The following is a 20584-nucleotide window of genomic DNA, read 5'->3' on the forward strand; positions in this document are numbered from 1 at the left end:
TAGTTTCCCTTAAGGGACAAACAGCTTCTCTAGTTCACACCATTCAAGATGCCTCTGGGTATCTATATGATGACCTCCTTAGTAGGTCAGATATAATTGCTGTACACATTATTTCAAATGTGGGGTGCCTAATGTGTGCTATAGGCAGGGCTGGTAGCACTTCCTATTATAAAGTGTGAAGTGTGGGGTAAACATAAGACCCTGTTTTCAGTTTGAAGTTTAACCATGTGGGCTAAAATTTTCCATGCTGAGTGTCAGCTTCCAACATGATTGAGGTGTTTCCAATAAAAGGGCTTTGGGGAAAGCACATTGCTTTGCCCATGTTAAAAAGTTCTGGTGATCTTTTCTTTTAGAAGCTCAACTCCTTGCTACAGAGCATGGAGGTATTAGAGCTTTATATCAGGGATGTGCTTTCTGTTTTCAGAGTAGCAGCCATGTTGTTCTGTATTCGCAAAAAGAAAAGGAGTACTTGTGGCACCTTAGAGACTAAATTTGTTAGTCTCTAAGGTGCCACAAGTGCTTTCTGTTGTTAGTGTGAAAAGCCACCCATATTTGGCAAAGTTATAAGCCTTTGAAAAATCGCAGGCACATTCTCTCTAGAGACTTGCTAGAGCTTCACAGCTTATTTCCCTGAAGATTCCACCTTGCGGAGCAGGATTTTCACTTCAGTTGCTGCCTTGAGCTGTGTGGACTGGCAATGCTGGGTCAGATGCAGAAGAGACGAGAGACCTGCCTAAGGGTTGTGGGGGGAGAGGAAAGGGGCTCTCTTTCCTTAGAGGCTAAGAGGGACGGGAGGAAAATTCAAACTGCGAGTTGGGGTCATGGCAAATGGACTGGCAGCTGGAGATGGGGATGGATTGAGAGCCTGGGGAGTGGGAGAAGGCAGGGAATGGACACTAAGATCAGACTATCAACAGAGTGGGAGAGACCGGGTCTGAATATATATTGCATATATATAATGGGATGGGCAATATATATACATAAAAAGATAGATCCTGAAGAGGCCATCCTACAGATAGCGAGAACACTTCTCTCAGGTGGGGTGGGCTGGGAAAGAAGTCCGTCTCAGAAAGGTTGCCACCAACTTGTGAGTCTTTGATTTTTTTTTATTTTTTTTAATTATTTTTGGCTCATGTTTTTCCCATTCACATTTAATCTCATGGATCAAACTGAACTGCCTTTGGTATGTGCAGAAAGAGATACAGTAGAACTTCAAAGATATGAACATCAGAGTTATGGACTTACCAGTCAACTCAGACACCAATCAGGCAGCATCGGAACCGGAAAAAAAAAAAACCAGCAAATACTGTACTGCTTACTGGTATAAGTGACTGACTTCATATTCAGAATTTCTCAGTGTAATGATCTAAGGAATCACTGTTGAATCGTGTCTGCAGATAGTTTCTTTAGTTAGGGGAAGCTGACAATATGACCTTTTAAATGTGTTTTGTGTATAGAAGACTATATTCCTTTTTAAATAGTTTGGAGGTTGCAGGATAGACAGATTCCTTTAGGGGACACTAAATATGTTTACTCAGAAACTGATTTAGTTTCATTTAGCTCAATGACCTGAAAAGGCCTTATTCAGCTTAGAACTTCAGCAGTCGTTTCATTTAAAGACTGCTTCAGCAAAATATTGTGGAAAAGTATCACTGTACCCTTTACCAGATATATAAAAACACTTCTATAGTTGCAAACTTGCAGACAAAGCAGTAGCTCATAGAGGCTTATAGACATTACTGCTGCATTTGAGATACGTGTTTTATTCTTGGCTGACTCATTTTCATCATATCCAAATCCTCTAATTTCTGAAGGTGCCTAGACTCTTACTGTGCCTCCCCCCCCCCCCCCCCCCGCCCCAAAGGAACACCATTCAGACATCCTTTTTCCTACTGTAACTTTGACATTTAAGATTTTCTTTACAACAGCATGGAAATCATTTTTGCAAAATTACTTAAATGGAAATGTGCATGTGTTTATATTCAAGAAAAAAGACAAATATGTTTGTATTACAGTAATTGCATCTGAAAAGCTTTTGATTTTTCTTAAACACTGAGGAAAATTGAAATGCAAAAAGCAAAACTAAACTCTTTCATATTGTCTCCTACCTAACTGCTTTTGAAAAGTCCATGGGGTTTTTTTTAAGGAAAGATGACTTGTATTCAGTTGAATGTGCTACAAGAGCAAAGCCTACTGAATAAATATCTGTGAGGTCTGATGTTCATATTACTAGGTTTGCAAGTCCCATGCAGATTCCATTAATAGTTTGTGTCATATATATTAATATTTTTCATATTTCAAAACCTGTTACTACAGATCTGAATCAAATAGCACTTAGTAATGACTTTTTTTAAAAAAAAAAAAGTCAGTGTACACAATAATGCAGCGAGTTGGCCACTTGAGATTGGAAGAGTTCTCTCCGGCTACCAGCAATAAATTACCTGACAAGCAACAGAAATATAGAATATAGTATAAATTCATAGAATTAAGTAGTAAATATCTGTCTGTTACCATTTCATTATTTTATTGATCTGATATCCAGTTACAACAATATCTCTTCATTCCTAACACAGAATTTAATGAATTGGACTATAGGAAATACAAGAAGAACAGGAATTCAAACAGCTGCTGTACATTTCAAACACTGAGGCTCTACGCCTGCAAATGGTTATGCATGCTCACTTGTTTACAGCTAAGCATATGCATAAACTTGAATGATTGGGGCATCATTGTGGTAGGCAGAAGGCTTACTTTTTAAGAGTATATAGTTTAAAGAACTGTTTTCTCCCCAGATTCCTGAATTTCGTCTCTTGTTTCCACTACCTAGCACTATTGGGGTCTACCCTGCACCCCAGGTCTGACTGCATTTCAGTGATGCTCTGTGTATTATATGTGAAGTTCTTTGGGATGCCTAGGAATGAAAGGCCCCAATCAACCTGGCCTCTCAAAGGAATACATTTTACAAAACGGGGAATTTTTTCCGTTGTGCAGAAAACAGGAATTTTTCAGGCTCTTTTAGGGGAAATATGTGCTCTACCACTAAAATTAGCTTCATAAACTCAAAAACCTTCATGGACTGAAGTTTCCTAGTATTTGAAATTCTTATCTCTTTCAAAATGATTGATCACTTTTTCCCTTTGTACAACAAGCCAGCAAGTTCTGGCAAGCCTAAGAGATTTAGAATAACAGTCTCTGAGATTTACTATTAACCAAGCCACAGCACCACTATGTATCCCTTTCACAGCAACAAAGTGCCAGTAAAACCGGTCTCGAAACTAAGTATGATCTACTATACCAAGGAAGACAAGAGTCATGCAAAGTGAAAAGACCCATAATATTATAGCGGACCCCTACAATTCTCTGTAATCAAGTGTCAGGGCAACAAAAAGGAAGCCACATGTACAACTTAAATTCCACTCAGTCTAATTATTAGAACAAAATCTCATTTTCCCCCACTATCTTTTTTTTTTTTTTTTTTTTTTAGTCAGTCAATAAAACCAGTATTGTCAGTTTTCATGGGCAGTGGCCTGGGTGCCAGCAAGGATGGGGGAAGGACACAGAGCACACGAGAGAGCAGCTCCCAGTTCTCAGTTCCAGTGTTCCACCTCACTTTGCCCTGGAACAGCCATTAAATGGAAAGTCCAGCTTAGCCCTGTAGGTCTGAGGTACAACATGCTCAGTTACTCTGAGAATAGTGCATGTGCAGTCTGCTCAGCACTGGAAGTAGTGAGAGGCTTGAGCATGCTTACTTAGGGCAGAATCTTCTAACATTTTAGCTGCTAAAAGTGAAATAAGTCTACTGAGCATGTGTGAACAGCAATTTTTCAAAGGCTTATAACTTGGCCAAATTTGGACAGATTCTCAATGGCACAGCAAAAGGCACATCCCTGATACAAAGGTCACCTTTTCCAAATCTCAAGTCTTTGTTCCAAACCACAGGGAGAGGTAGAGATTTCCAAAGAAGACGCTCTCAACATATATATATTTTTTAATACTGAAAAACAACAGCCTTGTTCTCAAAAAATGGCTGACCCACTTTGACTTAAGTTTAAAAAAAAAAAATTAGTCTAATGCAGACTCCTAGCAAGGAAAGTTTCTCACCAAACAGTTAAAGTTTGGCAAAGTTATAAGCAACTGAAAACAGGGTCTTATAATGGGACATGTCAAGCAACCTTAATAATAAGCAGGGCTGGTAGCACCAGCTGTACATTGTACTAACAACTAGTCCCAATCTTTACTGGGTCCACCAGAATAAAAATAAGGCCTTAAGTCTGAAAACGTTTGTGTGTGTTTAGTTTTATGATAAGCATGAAACCAAGTGTTTGCAAGATCAGGGCCTAAAAAAACCCAAGAGAAATAACAGATGCTTGAAAGCTTGCATTTTTTTTAAATTGACTTATTTTTGAATAATTAAATTGTGACCAAACATCTTTAAAATATTTTTAAAGAATTTTTTTTAAAGACGTTTCAGGGCATGCTATTTAAACACACGTTTTTCTACTTTCTTGCTGACATTTGGAATGGGCCCAGGAGTAATTCTACTGCACCTACTTGAGATATACTCTTATCCTTCTCATTTGTCCACTTGCCTGCCTGCTCTTTCTCTATATGCTTTCTATACATATGCCTTCCTCTCTGTTTAGTTTTCATCTCTTCTGCTATTGTTACTGGTGAATGCCTTCTTGCAGAACCAGGGGAAAAGCATACAAGTTAGCTCCCCCCAATCATTATGTACCAGCAATTGTATTATGTTAGTGCATGAGACAGGAAGTGAAATGGGACATCAACAAAACAGTAAAACGGACTACACAGAAATCAACAAACATGCACAGTCTACTAAGGACCACTGCACCAGCCAGAGTGACCAGACTTGAGGGCACTGCACCAGGTGTCATGCAGTGAAGTTCCCAGATCTGGCTCAGTCATGTGCATCCAGAAATCTGTGGGGTGGTCCCATAGGCGATGCCAGCTAGGGTCACAGGGCATGCACTTCATGTAACAATGGAGCGCTTCAGAGCACTGTGTGCAGAGGTGTTTTTGTTCTTCTAGGCAATATGACCAAAGAGTATACAGTGCTGCTTTTGAATACGAGTGACTGAAATCTTTGTGAGATTATGAAACTTCACACAAAGTCAAATGACTTTATGCTCAGGATTTGGTGCTGACAGTGCATATGGAATGCCTCAAGTCACTCCAAATTTGCCTGTAAGAAGGTCCAGGTTTCTGACCCGTATAGCAATACGGATACACAGAAATGAGGTCAAATTATACAAGGTAAACGAACTGAAACAATAGAAAAAATACCTTTTCCTGTAATCTTTCCACTAGTCATCTTGTTACTTGTAACAATAGAACATTTTTAGATAGAAATACAGTATTCAAGTTGCACTGTCCAGTTTCATTTTTCATGAAAACTGCCTCAGAATCTTTAAAGTCCGTGAGAGCATTCATGATCTCTGTCTTTAAGATTACATCTGGAAGATCCCCACAGAGTTGCTTGGTACTCAGCTTACGTAAGTTGTCTCAAAAGGAGAGGGATGGGTTGACCCTGTTGGGATCTGAAATTCATGTTCCAGGGAAGCTGGTTAGTTTCATCCTTGTGATTTAGACCATCAGGCCATTCCTTTCATTTGTCAATTTGTCTAAATAAATTGTATTATGTTTAAATAGGTTTAAAATAAGTTTTCCAAGTTCCAAATGGACAGTTTCTTTTATTTCTATAAAAATTGAAACAGACACAGCAGTTATCCCTGTACAGAGCTATACTCCTCATTATTTATATTAAAATGCATCTTCTAATAGCAATTAATAGGAATAATTGACGATGTGTGGTTATTTAGTTAATAGGGTGGTAGCTTCCTGTTTTTTTTTTTGTTTTTTTTTTTTAATCTACCCAAAGAGCAGGTAGCTCTCTCCAGAGCTGATACTTTTCACATCTGCCTCTGCTTGTCTGAGTTGTTAAGAAAGCAGATAATTTATATCTCCCCTTATCATGTGTATGAAAAACAGGAAACATTCCAATTCCTGTTTTCTGACCGGATTGCTTGGTGTTCTTCCCCTGTCACAGGTATGAGATGCATGATGGCTATTAGTGTTGCTCTCTCCTTTTTGATCTTTGATCCTAGCTTTCTCCTGTTCTCTTACCATTTCATTGTCAGGGTAAAGAAATGCTGTGAGTAATTAAACATTTTATTCCAGTGAACACTTTCTATGACTTTAGGAATTGAATCTTTAGATTGAGTGTGGTGCTCTAGTTGTAGTTAATGAAAATCTACCCTCATGCAACTATTGTTTGAAAATATGTTGTACCTTATGGTGATAGGATAATAAGTTTTGTAAAATGAAATGAAGAAAAGTAACTTGCACAGTTGCCACATTTCATTACTACACGCATTTCATCTACAAATATACAAAAGCTGTTGACTTTTATGTGAACTGACATAAGTAATGAGATAAAGCAAAATTTTGTGTTCATCTAGGCATTAAAATGTAACAGGCAAATTATTTGGGTTTCTGCAGTTAGCTAAATCAGCTGTCATGACACTTCCTTGATGCAAAATGGCCTCTGCCACAGTATCTGAGGGCTTATCAGCTGGAGGAGTAGTTGGTTATTGCGTACATACTAATATAGCCAGAATTATATGCTATTTGCAATGGAATGTTTTGGAATAAAAGTAAAAAAATAAGTCTTGTGCACAATTTGTAGTATAATAACTCATACAAAATGAGTCTAATCACCACCACTCATTACATATTTCTGTAAACACTTTACAGAAACACTTCATGTCCTTTTCTCCTAGCTTTGCCACTTAATTACCTTCTCCATGTATAATAAATTTTCTGTTACTGTTGTTCTGTTCAGGGATTTTTTTTTCTTGATATATCCATATGTATGTTCCTATTCATTCTGTCTCTCAACAGACCTAATACTAAAATACACCTGTGTTTATCTTCTCCGAACTCCTTTTTTATGCATTTTAGCCCCATCAAAGTTGCGTCTCCTTTTCCGTAATAAAGTTAATTATTTTCTATGTATTTTGAAGCTTATCAAGAGGATATTTTGATTTTTATCGAGAAAAGTTTAAAGTTTTTAAATGAATTTGTTATAATTAAATATTTTAATGTAACAATGAAATTATTCAAATTCAGTTTTTTCCGTGCTAAAACTTATTTCAAATAAACAAGCTTTTTATAATCTAGTGATAAATATGAAGTTACTTTTTATGTTTTAACTCATTTGTAATGCATCACAAAGCAGTCTCTCATTTTTACTTCTCTTCAATAAACTTTTCCCCAAATACAACACATGCCATTATAATTGCAACTAAATATATTTTCTTCTGGTGAGACTACATAGTCTTCTCTTAAAACATATGAAAATGTGTACATAGAAAATAGTAGCCAGCTAAAAAGGGAAGCTGTATTGCAATGTGCAGTCAAGGCTTGCTTTAAATGTTTTTGTTCTGTATTTTCTGACAATCCAGCTTAATTAGGACCAAAGGAATTGCCTTACCAGATAAGACAGACCAGAGGTCTTTCTCGTCAGTTATTCTGTCTCAAGCAGAGACGAGTACACAAACTAGAGAAATGCAAGCTAGATGGCGCTACTATAAGGTGGGTGCATAACTGGTTGGAAAACTGTTCCCAGAGAGTAGTTACCAGTGGTTCACAGTCATGCTGGAATAGGGTGACCAGATGTCCTGATTTTATAGGGACAGTCCCGATTTTGTGGGCTTTTTTTTTAATATATAGGCACCTATGACGCCCCCCCCCCCCCGTCCCGATTTTTCACACTTGCCCTCTGGTCACCCTATACTAGAAGGGCATAACGAGTGGGGGCTCACAGGGATCAGTTCTGTTCAATATCTTCATCAGTGATTTAGATAATGCCATAGGGAGTACACTTATAAAATGTGCAGGCGATAGATACCAAGCTGGGAGGGGTAACAAGTGCTTTGGAGGATAGTATTATAATTCAAAATGATGTGGACAAACTGGAGAAATGGTCTGAAGTAAATAGGATGAAATTCAATAAGGACAAATGCAAATATCAGAGGGGTAGCCGTGTTAGTCTGTATCCACAAAAGCAACGAGGAGTCCAGTGGCACCTTAAAGACTAACCGATTTATTTGGGCATAAGCTTTCATAGGTAAAAAACCCACTTCTTCAGATGCAGGCATGAATATATATTGGTATTTACCTTACAAGTGGAGAACCAATGTTGAAAGCCAATTTAGTCAGGGTGGATGTTGTCCACTCCCAATAATTAATGAGGAGGTGTCAATAGTAGTAGAATCTCCTTCCTTAGAAGTTTTTAAGGTCAGGCTTGACAAAGCCCTGGCTGGGATGATTTAATTGGTCCTGCTTTGAGCAGGGGGTTGGACTAGATGACCTCCTGAGGTCCCTTCCAACCCTGATATTCTATGATTCTATGAATACCAAGAGAGGGAAAATTGCTTTTGTAGTGAGCCAGCCACTCCCAGTCCCCATTCAAGCCCAAATTGATGGTGTTAAGTTTGCAAATGAATTGTAGCTCAGCAGTTTCTCTTTGAAGTCTGTTTCTGAAGTTTCTTTAGTTGAAGTATGGCTACTTTTAAATCTGTTGTAGAATGTCCAGGGAGATTGAAGTGTTCTCCTACTGGTTTTTGTATGTTACCATTCCTGATTTCACATTTGTGTCCATTTATCCTTTTACGTAGAGACTGTCCATTTTGGCCAATGTACATGGCAGAGGGGCTGTCATAAATATAAAGGGAAGGGTAACCACCTTTCTGTATACAGTGCTATAAAATCCCTCCTGGCCAGAGGCAAAACCCTTTCACCTGTAAAGGGTTAAGAAGCTGAGGTAACCTAGCTGGCACCTGACCCAAAATGACCAATGAGACGACCAGATACTTTCAAATCTGGGGTGGGGGGAACAAAGGGTTAGGCTGTCTGTGTAATGCTTTTGCCGGGAACAGATCAGGAATGCAGCCTTACAACTCCTGTAAAGTTAGTAAATAATCTAGCTAGAAATGCGTTAGATTTCCTTTTGTTTAATGGCTGGTAAAATAAGCTGTGCTGGATGGAATGTATTCCTGTTCTTTTTGTGTCTTTTTGTAACTTACGGTTTTGCCTAGAGGGATTCTCTATGTTCTGAACCTGTTTACCCTGTAAGGTATTTACCATCCTGATTTTACAGAGGTGATTCTTTTACCTTTTCTTTAATTAAAATTCTTCTTTTAAGAACCTGATTGATTTTTCATTGTTCTTAAGATCCAAGGGTTTGGGTCTGTGTTCACCTATACAAACTGGTGAGGATTCTTATCAAGCCTTCCCCAGAAAAGGGGATGTAGGGCTTGGGGGGGGGGGGGATATTTTGGGGGAAGACATCTCCAAGTGGGCTCTTTCCCTGTTCTTTGTTTAAAACACTTGGTGGTGGCAGCATATGGTTCAAGGACAAGGCAAAGTTTGTACGTTGAGGAAGATTCTTACCAGCTTAGGTTAAAAAAAAGCTTAGGGGGTCTTTCATGCAGGTCCCCACATCTGTACCCTGGGTTAGTGTTTCTGTGATGTGGTGTATAGATGCTGGTGAGTATTTGCTTCAGGTTGGGGGGCTGTCTGTAAATGAGGACTGGCCTGCCTCCCAAGGCCTGTGAGAGTGGGGGATTGTTTTCCAGGATAGGTTGTAGATGGTTGATGATTCACTGGCGAGGTTTTAGCTGGGGGCTGTATGTGATGGCCAGTGATGTTCTGTTGTTTTTCTTGTTGGGCCTGTCCTGTAGTAGGTGACTTCTGGGTACCTGTCTTGCTCTGTCCAGATAATGCTTAGTCCTCCCATGAGTGCAGGGGACTGGACTAGATGACCTCTCAAGGTTCCTTCCAGCCCTATGATTCTATGAGTCAGAAAAGGGTGCAAAAGACCTCTTCAGTGAACAGTTAGGGAACAACCTGTCTATAGGGCAGATCATCTAACGTCAGGAAGTTAATGCTCTCCTGAAGTATCAGTGTCTCTTCTAAATTTTTCATCTTACCTAACTATGGATGTTCTGATTTGAGACATTTTTATATCGATCAATTATATTGACCTGGTGCAAGTATGGCTGAGGCAAATGGTTACTTCCTTTATAGTCCCTTTTGAGAATAAGCCTAGGAGAATGTGCTTACCAAAGCTGTATGCAGTGGGATCCTTGTTTGGCAGGTTGGAAGAAAAGGGGTTGTTACCCCTTCAAGGGCACCCTGTGCAACTGGTACCAGTGGGGGAGGAAGAGAGAAAGTTTACCCAGAAGGAGCAGGAAACGGCTGACCCAGGTGGTCATTGTGGGGTGGGGAAGATCCACTGTCCTTCCAGCTGACTGGAAGTCGGGTCATTTATACTTTGGGCAATCTCAGAGAAGCTGTCTTTTACTTGGATCAGGCTGGCAGCACCCACAGCGCCCACCCATGAAATCTGAAAAAAAAACAAAAAAAAAAAACGGGTTCATTCGTGACCCATTATACTAGTCACCCCTTTTTCCTCAGAGACTGAAGGAAAAAATTCCCCCCACTGCCAGATTGGCCAAGGGGTGAGTTTTTCACTTTCCCCACTTCAGGTTTGGGGTAGGGGAAGGGGGTTTAGAGTGTAGTGTCATTATGGAAGGCACATGGTAATTGGATAAAATAGATTGGAAAAGGATTTAAAGGAAAACGTCCCTAAGGGAGATGGGGAAGTGGAGTTCAGGGGGTCCTAAGTCTAGTACAAGGAGGAGCCAGCCCCCCTCTTTTTCTAGCCCCCTTATGAGGGTCCCAGCAATGCAGTAGCTGGACTTGATTGAGGATTATGTGGAAATGATTAAGGAAGTGATGATGACCTGCACTGTACAATAGATATTTTAAGGGAATAAAGTTGCCACCGAGTTAAACCACATGCAGTGCCTCCTGTCTTTCTTTACTGTGGCTGGACAATGAGGATACTACTGTGGGAAAGAGATGGGTTTAGCTCTGAATGTAGTGAGGTTATTTGTAGTTCCTATTTTTTTTTTTTTCTGACAGCTGGTTGCCCCAAGTGCTCGAAGTCCAGCAGCATTACAAAATTGCAGATAACAGCTAGACAGAAACATTAATTTAGTAAAATAAGCAGTGGACCAAATTCCCTCCTTACTCCTGCCTTCATGTATTACTGTCAATTAAGATAAAAATCAATACATCATCAAATTGACCATTGCATATGCAAATTAGGTATGCACTTATGTGCTCATAATGCAAAAATCATGTACTATATGTCTACACTTTTATAATGGTCTCTCAGTTCTACAGGATGAATAGTGTGAAAATTCCCAAGTTAGAACATGTTGTATTAATGTTTTGGCAGTATGTCTGTGGAAAAAAATGTTTGGTAGACTACGGCATCATTTTGAAAAGCCTTTTATTTCTTCCTATTTGAGACAACTTACTTTTCCATAATGAACTCATAAAGTATTAATATAGTAAACCATTTATGAAGTGTATGTTCCATGAAACTGTTGAACAGTTTAAAAAAATCATATTTTCACTTCTGCTTGGCAGTTTTTACGAGTGTGTTCAGTGTAACTTTTGAATGATACTCTTTTTGTATTTGTGGTTTTGGGGGGTTATTTTTTTTAAATATCTGGCTTGATGTTTAATATAATTTCATGTCACTAAGAGGAGCTACATTTTTGCCATACTGGTAAAGTTGTTCAGGATGTCAGTGTAATTTTCAGTTACTTTGTGTGTTAGGATAATTGTTAATCATATCTGTAGTGACACATTTAAGTGAAATAGTTTTCAGAAAAAATGCCAATTGGTGGTCATCTTCATCCCTCTTCCTTAGGGTATCTGGGTTGATTAAAAACAGAAATTAAGACTTGCTTCTAATTTTTGTTATGTATTTTTGTTGTTGTCTCTTGCCAAGACTGCTACTGTTCTTGCACATGCTGTGGTAAAGACTTTTTTTTGAAGAGGTTGCTAAGCAATGCTGCATGTGTAACAAAGAGAATTAATCTATCACAAAGCAGTACTGTGTGCTTCCTGAAAATGTATTACTGCTGAGATGAAAGAATTTTGATTTATTTTTTTAAAGATAATTTAAACATTAGTTACTAGAAATTGAGTTAATGAGTGTGGGGGAAAGATATTTGGCATATTCATATTTGTAAGTGATATTTTCTGCCAACTAGATTGAGCTTTCACATGAGAATTGAATAACTATGAAATAAATTAATGTAATAATGCCGCTGTGATGATGCCTTTTCTTGACAGACTTTTGTCCGGTACATGTTAAAGTTGATTTGTATTAAATTTTTAGGGATGCCTCATTTGGGAACTGCACATACAATCTCACAATCCTGGATTGCTTGCAGGGAATAAAAAAGGTAATATCACTTCTCCTTACTGTAAAATGCAATAATTCTTTTTAAAAAAAAAAATTACCTAAAAATCTGGTGGGTGGGGTTTTTTTTGTTTTGTCTTTTTTTAATTTTCTGGGAAAGAGTCATGCCCTGCCACAAAACTTGAAAGAGTGGGGACTTCCTTTAAATGCTGAGAGTAGGAGAAAGTATTAAACTACTAATTTGCTAGTTGGCCACCACCTGAGTTTTACAGACTTCTGAAGATCAGCTGATGTGTAGGAATTTGTATGTACACCAAACCTCATCTGTGTAGAAATGTTTCTGTAACAATTTGGCTCAAATTAAAAGTTGGTACAAAGGAATAATTTAGATCAGTTTCCTTACTTATTGAGAAAATAGACTAAGATTCAATTTAAATTATTTAATCTAACTGGCATTTCAAAAATACTATCTTTAACACAGTATTTGTGAACGATGGTGAGAAAATTAACAATGTTTAATCCAGTATTATATTTATGACCTGTACTAAATAAAATTCTTGGCATAGTGACTTTTATGATTTGATATAGCTTTCCAGCCTTTCCAAAACTCTTGAAAAAGAAAAATGGTAATGCAATTTTAATAACTTGCTTAGTTTTTGTTGTACCATTCACTTTATGCAGCAATTTGGCTAGTCCTGAGTATTTTTCTTTTTCAATTTATGGTTTTCAAATTGGATTTTCACTTTATAATTTTTGTGTCAAATTTATCAAGGAAACTAGTTTTTAAAAAAAGTCAAATGTATAGGTAAGTGTTCTTTGTAATATTTGTATTAGGGATTCAGTGTACATTGATGATGCATGGGACTGAAGAAATAAGTATTTTCTAGAAAACACATGACAGGATTGCCAGTACCAAAAATTAAAAAAACATGAGTCAGGCCCCCTAAAATCAGGAGATTGTCCTAAAAATTAGATTATTACAAATATAAATATAATATATATATATTTGGAAGCAAATTTGTTTCTTCAAAATAAACCAAAAGGCAACTTTAGCTGAATATTTTTTCAACTCTTCACATTGGTTGGAGAAGTCCAGCCAGTTAACAGGGCACTAACACTGGGAAATCTTACTGAGAGCTCTGGGAGATGACTAAAACCAGATGTTGTAGGAAATTATAGTAGTGCATGTGAAATGAATGTGTGTTTATCAGCAAGGATATAGAGATCACGTTTTTTCTTTGTTCCATTATAGAGATCAGCACTGAATTTCTAACCAATTGACCTGCAAAGCCAAAAGTATTTCAAGCTGAAATCTCCTCTTTTAGTCTAAAGCAAAATTCTTGACCTGCTTTATTAATTTGGAAGAAACTATTTTGTTCTGCCTTTAAAAGATTACACTCTGTATAGTAGAATTCCAGAATGGATTTTTCACCTAGTGCATAAACTAGTTTAAACATTTCTTAATCCCAAAGCATACTTTCTGTAACCTATATTTTTCAGAACATGATGGATATATCTGGTTCATTGGTATAAATACTTATACTAACATGCTGCAGAACTATACACCATTTATTCCCCACAGACAATCCGTGCCATGTCTTCTTCATTCACAAGACATTATAGGCTTAAGTATTATCAACCAGGGGGAAAAAAACAGTTAGTGCAAAGTTGGAAGAATCCCACAGTGCTTCAAGAACTATATATGCCACACAAAAAAAAAAAAAAACAAAAACTTGGAAAACATTATAGTTGCATACTTAACAATCAGAGTTAGGGAATGCCAAAATACAGGTTGCACACGCTACCATAACCCTTTGTATGCCATTTGCATAAACATTATAATCTTTAATTATGTACTCGTATAGTATTTCTCAAATACAGTATAATATAAATTTTTCTATAACCTTGTACTACATTTTTCTACTCTGTATGTCAGACAGACTCCATAAGTCATTTATTCCCAAAAAGTGGTAGGTGAGGGAAACCTGTTCTCATTCATTGTGCAGCTTACACAATACACTATATAAAGTAATAAGTAGTTAGAAATAGTCAATTTTATTATTGGGAAAAGTAGTGGCCATTAATGTAATTAAAGGCTGCCTCGAGGGAGGAGGACTCCCCAGACAGCAAACCAGAATATATAGTCAGCTTCTTTGAATATTAACCTAATCCTGAATAAGTAATGTACGATGTAGTGTGTTAATATTTTATTGTAACTTTGCCTTAGTAAAAAGTTAAAAAAAAAAAAAAGACTGTTCCATAATTATATGTGTAAGGGGGTAGACTTAAGATGGCAGGTGGTACCTTAATGTTACTTAAAGTTCCAAGTTTTCTGATTTGCTCAAATGTGCAAGCTTCAATGTTCTTAGTGTAAACTTTTGGATTTTTAAAAATTTTAAACTCAGTTTTATTTTGTTGATTCTCAAATATGCTACAAAATACGAAGACCTGACAATACATTATTATGATCAATCTCCTATGTAAGAAATTTTTTTATTATTATTATTTTTTAGGCTTTTCAGCATGGATTCTTTGATTTTAAGACATTTGATGTGGATGAGTATGAACACTATGAGGTTTGTATATCTTAATATTTAATTCTTAATTCTAGCTTTGCTCAAAGTATGTTAGACTTGCATGTGCAGTGGCATATGCTATGAATTAGAATGTGCATAAATAGCAATCCATTGTAGTGTTGGACCTTGGATTTTATTTTTGTATGTCTATCATGATATGCTGACCAATGTAAGTTAAAACTGTGGTATATGTACCAGTGGTGTATTCAATATTAAATTGAATACATACCAAAATATCTTCTGGAGATTGCTTATTGTACTACTGTATGTATTTCTAGAAAACTCTGTATTTTCAAAAATCATTCATGTAGCTAGCACAGAGGCATTGGTGTCCCTTTTTAAGTGTAGTTGAGCATGCTTAAATAAAATAAGTCTAAAGATTTGTAAACGTGCTTAACTTAAACAGGTCTTTGTGACTCCATTAAAAATCTGTTTGATTTATTTGAGATAAGATGACAGTTGGCAGTTTTTCAGAGACATTATTAATGACGCAAGAGCAAACTATCCCACTGCATAAGACAGATCGGAAGTATGGCAAGAGACCACCCTGGCTTAACCAGGAGAGCTTCAATGATCTAAACTCAAAAAAGAGTCCTACAAAATATGGAAACTATGTCAAATTACAAAGGATAAATATAACAAATAACACAAGTATGTAGGGAGAAAATTAGAAAGGCCATGGCACAAAATGAGGTCAAACTAGCTAGAGACATAATTTACAACTACATTAGAAGCAAGAGGAAGACCAAAGACAGGGTAGGCCTGTTACTCAATGCGGGGGGGTGGTGGGGACGACAATATCAGAAAATGGGGAAATGGCAGAGGTGCTTCATGACTTTTTTGTTTTGGTTTTCACCAAGAAGGTTGGTAGTGGTTGGATGTCTAACATAGTGAATGCCAGTGAAAATGAGGTAGGATCAGAAGCTAAAATAGGGAAAGAACAGTTAAAAATTACTTATACAAGTTAGATGTCTTCAAGTCACTAGGGCCTGATGAAATGCATCCTATAATACTCAAGGAGCTGACTGAAGAGATATCTGAGTCATTAACAGTTATCTTTGAAAATTATCTATAAAAAGTGAAATAAGGACAACCTGGGGAATTACAGACCAGTCAGCTTAGCTTAACTTCTGTACCCAGAAAGATAATGCAGCAAATAATAAAGCAATCTATTTGAAAATACCTAGAAGATAATAAGGTGATAAGTAACATTCAGCATAGATATATCAAGAACAAATCGTGTCAAACCAACCTGATAGCTTTCTTTGACAGAGTAATAAGCCTTGTGGTTAAGGGTAAGTGGTAGACGTGGTATATCTTGACTTCAGTAAAGCTTTTGATACTGTCTCGCATGACCTTCTCATAAACTAGGGAAATGCAACCTAGATAGAACTACTATAAGGTGGGTGGAAAACAATTCCCAGAGAGTAGTTATCGGTGGTTCACAGTCATGCTGGAAGGGCATAATGAGTGGGGTCCCGCAGGGATCAGCTCTGGATCCGGTTCTGTTCAATATCTTCATCAGTTATTTAGATAATGGCATAGAGAGTACACTTATAAAGTTTGCGGACAATAACAAGCTGGGAGGGGTTGCAAATGCTTTGGAGGATAAGATTATAATTCAAAATGATCTGGACAAACTGGAGAAATGGTCTGAAGTAAACAGGATGAAATTCAATAAGGACAAATGCAGAGTACTCCATTTCGGAAGGAACAATCAGTTGCACACGTACAAAATGGGAAATGACTGCGTAGGAAGGAGTACTGCGGAAAGGGATCTGGGGGTCATAGTGGATGACAAGCTAAATGTGAGTCAACAGTGTAACACTGTTGCAAAAAAGCGATCATTCTGGGATGTATTAACAGGAGTGTTGCAAGCAAGACACAAGAAGTAATTCTTCTGCTCTACTCTGCGCTGATTAGGCTTCAGCTTGAGTGTTTTGTCCAGTTTGGGGCACCACATTTCAGGAAAGATGTGGATAAACTGGAGAAAGACCAGAGGAGAACAACAAAAATGATTAAAGATCTAGAAACATGACCTATGAGGGAAGATTGAAAAAATTGGATTTGTTTAGTCTGGAAAAGAGAAGACTGAGGGGGGACATAAGAGTTTTAAAGTACATAAAAGGTTGTTACAAGAAGGAGGGAGGAGAATTGTTCTTCTTAACCTCTGAGGATAGGACAAGAAGCAATGGGCTTAAATTGTAGCAAGGGAGGTTTAGGTTGGACATTAGGAAAAACTTCCTAACTGTCAAGGTGGTTAAGCACTGGAATAAATTGCCTAAGGAAGTTGTGGAATCTCTATCCTTGATTTTTAACAGCAGGTGAGACAAACACCTGTCAGGGATGGTCTAGATCAGGGATGGGCAAATGTTTTGGCCCGAGGGCCACATCGGGGTTGCGCACAGTATGGAGGGCGGGGTAGGGAAGGCTGTGCCTCCGCAAACAGCCTGGCCTCCGCCCCCTCCCACTTCCTGCCCCCTGACTGCCACCCTCAGAACCCCCGACCCATCTAACCCCCCCCTGCTCCTTGTCTCCTGACCACCCCCTCCTGGGACCTCCCACTACTAACCACCCTGCCAGGACCCCACCCCCTATCCAACCCCCCCTGTCCCCTGACTGTCCCCGACCCCTGTCCACACCCCCGCCCCCTGACAGGCCCCCCGGGAGCCCCAACCCATCCAAACCCCCCGCACTCCTTGTCCCCTGACCACCCCCTTCCGGGACCCCCATCCCTAAGTGACCCCCCGCAAGACCCCACTCCCTTTCCAATCCCCCCCCGCTCCCTGTCTCCTGACCACCACCCCCTCCGAACCTCTGCTCTATCCAACCGCCCCCTGCCCCCCGGGGCCTCCTGACCACCTCTCCCCGCCCCCTTACCGTGCTACTCAGAGTGGCAGGACAGGCTTCTTGGAAAGCCTGGGAGGTGGGCCGGCGTGGCTGCAGGGGAGGGGGGACAGCGGGGGAGTGGCCAGGGCTAGCCTCCCTGGCCGGGAGCTCAGGGGCCAGGCAGGATGGTCCCGCGGGCCATAGTTTGCCCACCTCTGGTCTAGATAATACTTAGTCCTGCTAGGGGACTGGACTAGATGACCTCTCGAAATCCCTTCCAGTCCTGTGATTCTAGGATATGAGTTAAGATCCTCTGAAGTACAAGAGGCAGTAGGAAATGGGCAAGAAGAATGGCCACTGAGAAGTTAGTTGAGAATTTAGTTTGAAGGGGGTGAAATGACAGCCAAACCTTGAACTCAGTATTGAACATTCAGCATTCACCAAATTGAGTTCTCCCATATCTCCTACCGTCTAGCTGTTCCCACAATTTTAAAAATCTTTGAAAGAGGTTTTTCTAAGTTCAGTAGTGTGCTATTGTGTATAGACTGGTAAACCAATTTTGTTCTCCACAACAGCAGTCTTTGTTGCATTGCTTAGCGTTTTTTGTTATAGTTACTATAGTTTATGTTGAACAAGTAATCTTTATTCTGTTTACTCTTTGTATACTATAGTAAAATGCTTGTTCTAAAAACAAAAGATAGTTGATTGAAAAAAGAAGATTCTTTGGAATATGTACGTGCCCGTTCAAGTTTCTCTAGTAGGGTGTGTACATAATAGTATAAACTAGTGATCTGTGTACAAAGTGTTCCATTATTTGTTAAATGTTTACATATGAGATTATTCACTTTTGAAGAATGAGAATGTGGAATATGTTGTTTAAAGGAACACTGCTGCCTTGGATTAATTTTGACCTACTTAAAGAAATGAGAATCTGGGAGCCTCTTCAATTTCCTCTTCTTGCATTCTTTCAGGTTTGCCCATTTAAAAAGTGTCTGTGTTCTCCTTTATCCAGTTCTCCCCAACTTTCTCATAACCAAATGCCACTTACCTTTATACTTGCACTTCTCCAGTTTAAACTCTGAGCATGCACACAAACTAACCTGCTGTGTGTATTTATTCAGTCCAGATGCTCCCAGTATGTGAAGCTAAATGTAAACACTTCTGTATTTTTTGGCACCATCACAAAAGTGATGACTTGTAGTGTAGATGTGGGAGTTGTTTTAAGAGTAATTTTAAATGGACAGTTATGCAAGAATAATGGATGTAGAAACCAATTCTCCTTCATTGTCCTACACAGGTCCAGGCTTATAGATTGTTCCCTTTTCATTGAACTAGACAGAAAATACTGAATTTATAATGGTATCTTAAGTTCTTATCAGCTATCTCCAGTTATCTGTCAGCTGTATATTTCTTCAGGTAGGTTAAAAATTGAGGTGTGGATGATGTCCCTTTTTAAGTACAAAGAATTCAGTATTCATGAATACAGCTGACAACATCGAGTGGTCAAGTAAAAAAATGTTCTTATATAAAACTCTGCTCAGTCTACTGAGGTTACAGCCATTGGTATAAATTTGTTTGTTTCTGCTGTTTGCCAAGTAAGGAGTCAGGCCACCAGTCCTTATGCTCCTATTTACTTCAGCATGAGTTTTACTTGTGGGAGGACCATGGAGTCAATTGTAATGGGGTAGCCAGGCAAATAGTTTACAAATTACCTATAGTGATGGACAGAATCAGAACTTTTTACTTGGCAAGATTTTATGTGGGGTGGCAAGCTGGTATACTGAATATATCATCTACTCATAAATTATACAAAAATCTTCATACAACATGAAAACAGTGTGTCATTGCAAAAAATGTCATGTGTAGAGCAACTACACTGTCAAACTGGGAATGAACCCATCTGTAATTTTTTTAAGAAACCTTAGAGATTAGAGAAGCCTTGGGTTATGTATCTCAGAGATGCTTTCAGATGTGGCCGGCTGAGTGAGCAATGGAAGAATTCCAGGTTTACAGATTAGTTGTGAAGCCTGAGTTTAAAAATAAACAAAACACTTTTGTTTCTCATGTTAGAGGAACATGCACTCTTTTAGTTTCTTTTAAAGAAAACCCTCTTTCAAACTTTAATATCCTCTTATTGATTTATAGTTGGGTTTGTTTGCTAACCTATCAGAGCTATGCCAGTACATGGATTACAACTTTCAAAAGGAAATTATTATTTTGAGAGCTAATTTTGTCTTAATTTGTTTACTATTAATTCCTTTTTTGCCATTGTTAACGATGTGGCAGATTTCCATAGCCTTTGATAATGCATAAAATAAAATTGGTGTTTGCCAGCATCTATTGTATTTCATAAGTAGAGCTGCATTGGAAAGCCTGAGCCTTTAAGCAGAAATGTCTTAGGTCAGGTGTAGAAAGGTTGCCTATTTGAAGATCTCTCCAAAGCAGGCTTTTCTAAGATTACCTTTACTATCATGTACATTTCTGGCAAGTAGCTTCATACATGGCTGGTTTCTCCCATTTTCTGAGCCAAATAGTTACATCTGAAATGCTTTGCTCATATGATTTCTATAGAGAGGATACAGTTATTTTTTTAAAAAGTATTATTCAGAAATAGATTTTTAACAGTTGTGTGTGAATTTTAAAATGTTTTTCCTTTCTTGTCTCCTAAAATGTTCACTAGCGGGTAGAAAATGGTGACTTCAACTGGATTGTTCCAGGAAAATTTTTAGCATTTAGTGGACCTCATCCAAAAACCAAAATTGAAAATGGTATGTTTTTCTTGTCAATCATACGTCAAAACACTGTATTATTTTTTATAACCCTGCTATTCCTTAATATGATTAGTCTTTATTTCCAATCTCTGGCATATTTG

General features: G+C 38.3%; 1 protein-coding gene across 6 annotated transcripts in view; it reads left to right on the plus strand.

The window, feature by feature from the left end:
* Positions 1 to 20584, plus strand: part of CDC14A (cell division cycle 14A) — a 118391-nt gene that overhangs the window by 51990 nt on the left and 45817 nt on the right. For 4 of the 6 annotated variants that reach the window (XM_048860218.2, XM_048860221.2, XM_048860216.2 and 1 more), the window contains exons 6-8: positions 12284 to 12350; positions 14821 to 14883; positions 20393 to 20480. In XM_048860218.2, the coding sequence (XP_048716175.1) occupies positions 12284 to 12350; positions 14821 to 14883; positions 20393 to 20480 (218 nt within the window). Of the gene's footprint in view, positions 1 to 7536; positions 7615 to 11992; positions 12131 to 12283; positions 12351 to 14820; positions 14884 to 20392; positions 20481 to 20584 lie in introns of those variants that run through there. The other 2 variants (XM_075131594.1, XM_048860222.2) reach the window with 2 other exon arrangements.

This window comes from Caretta caretta, chromosome 8 (assembly GCF_965140235.1).
Source record: "Caretta caretta isolate rCarCar2 chromosome 8, rCarCar1.hap1, whole genome shotgun sequence".
NCBI lineage: Eukaryota > Metazoa > Chordata > Testudines > Cheloniidae > Caretta > Caretta caretta.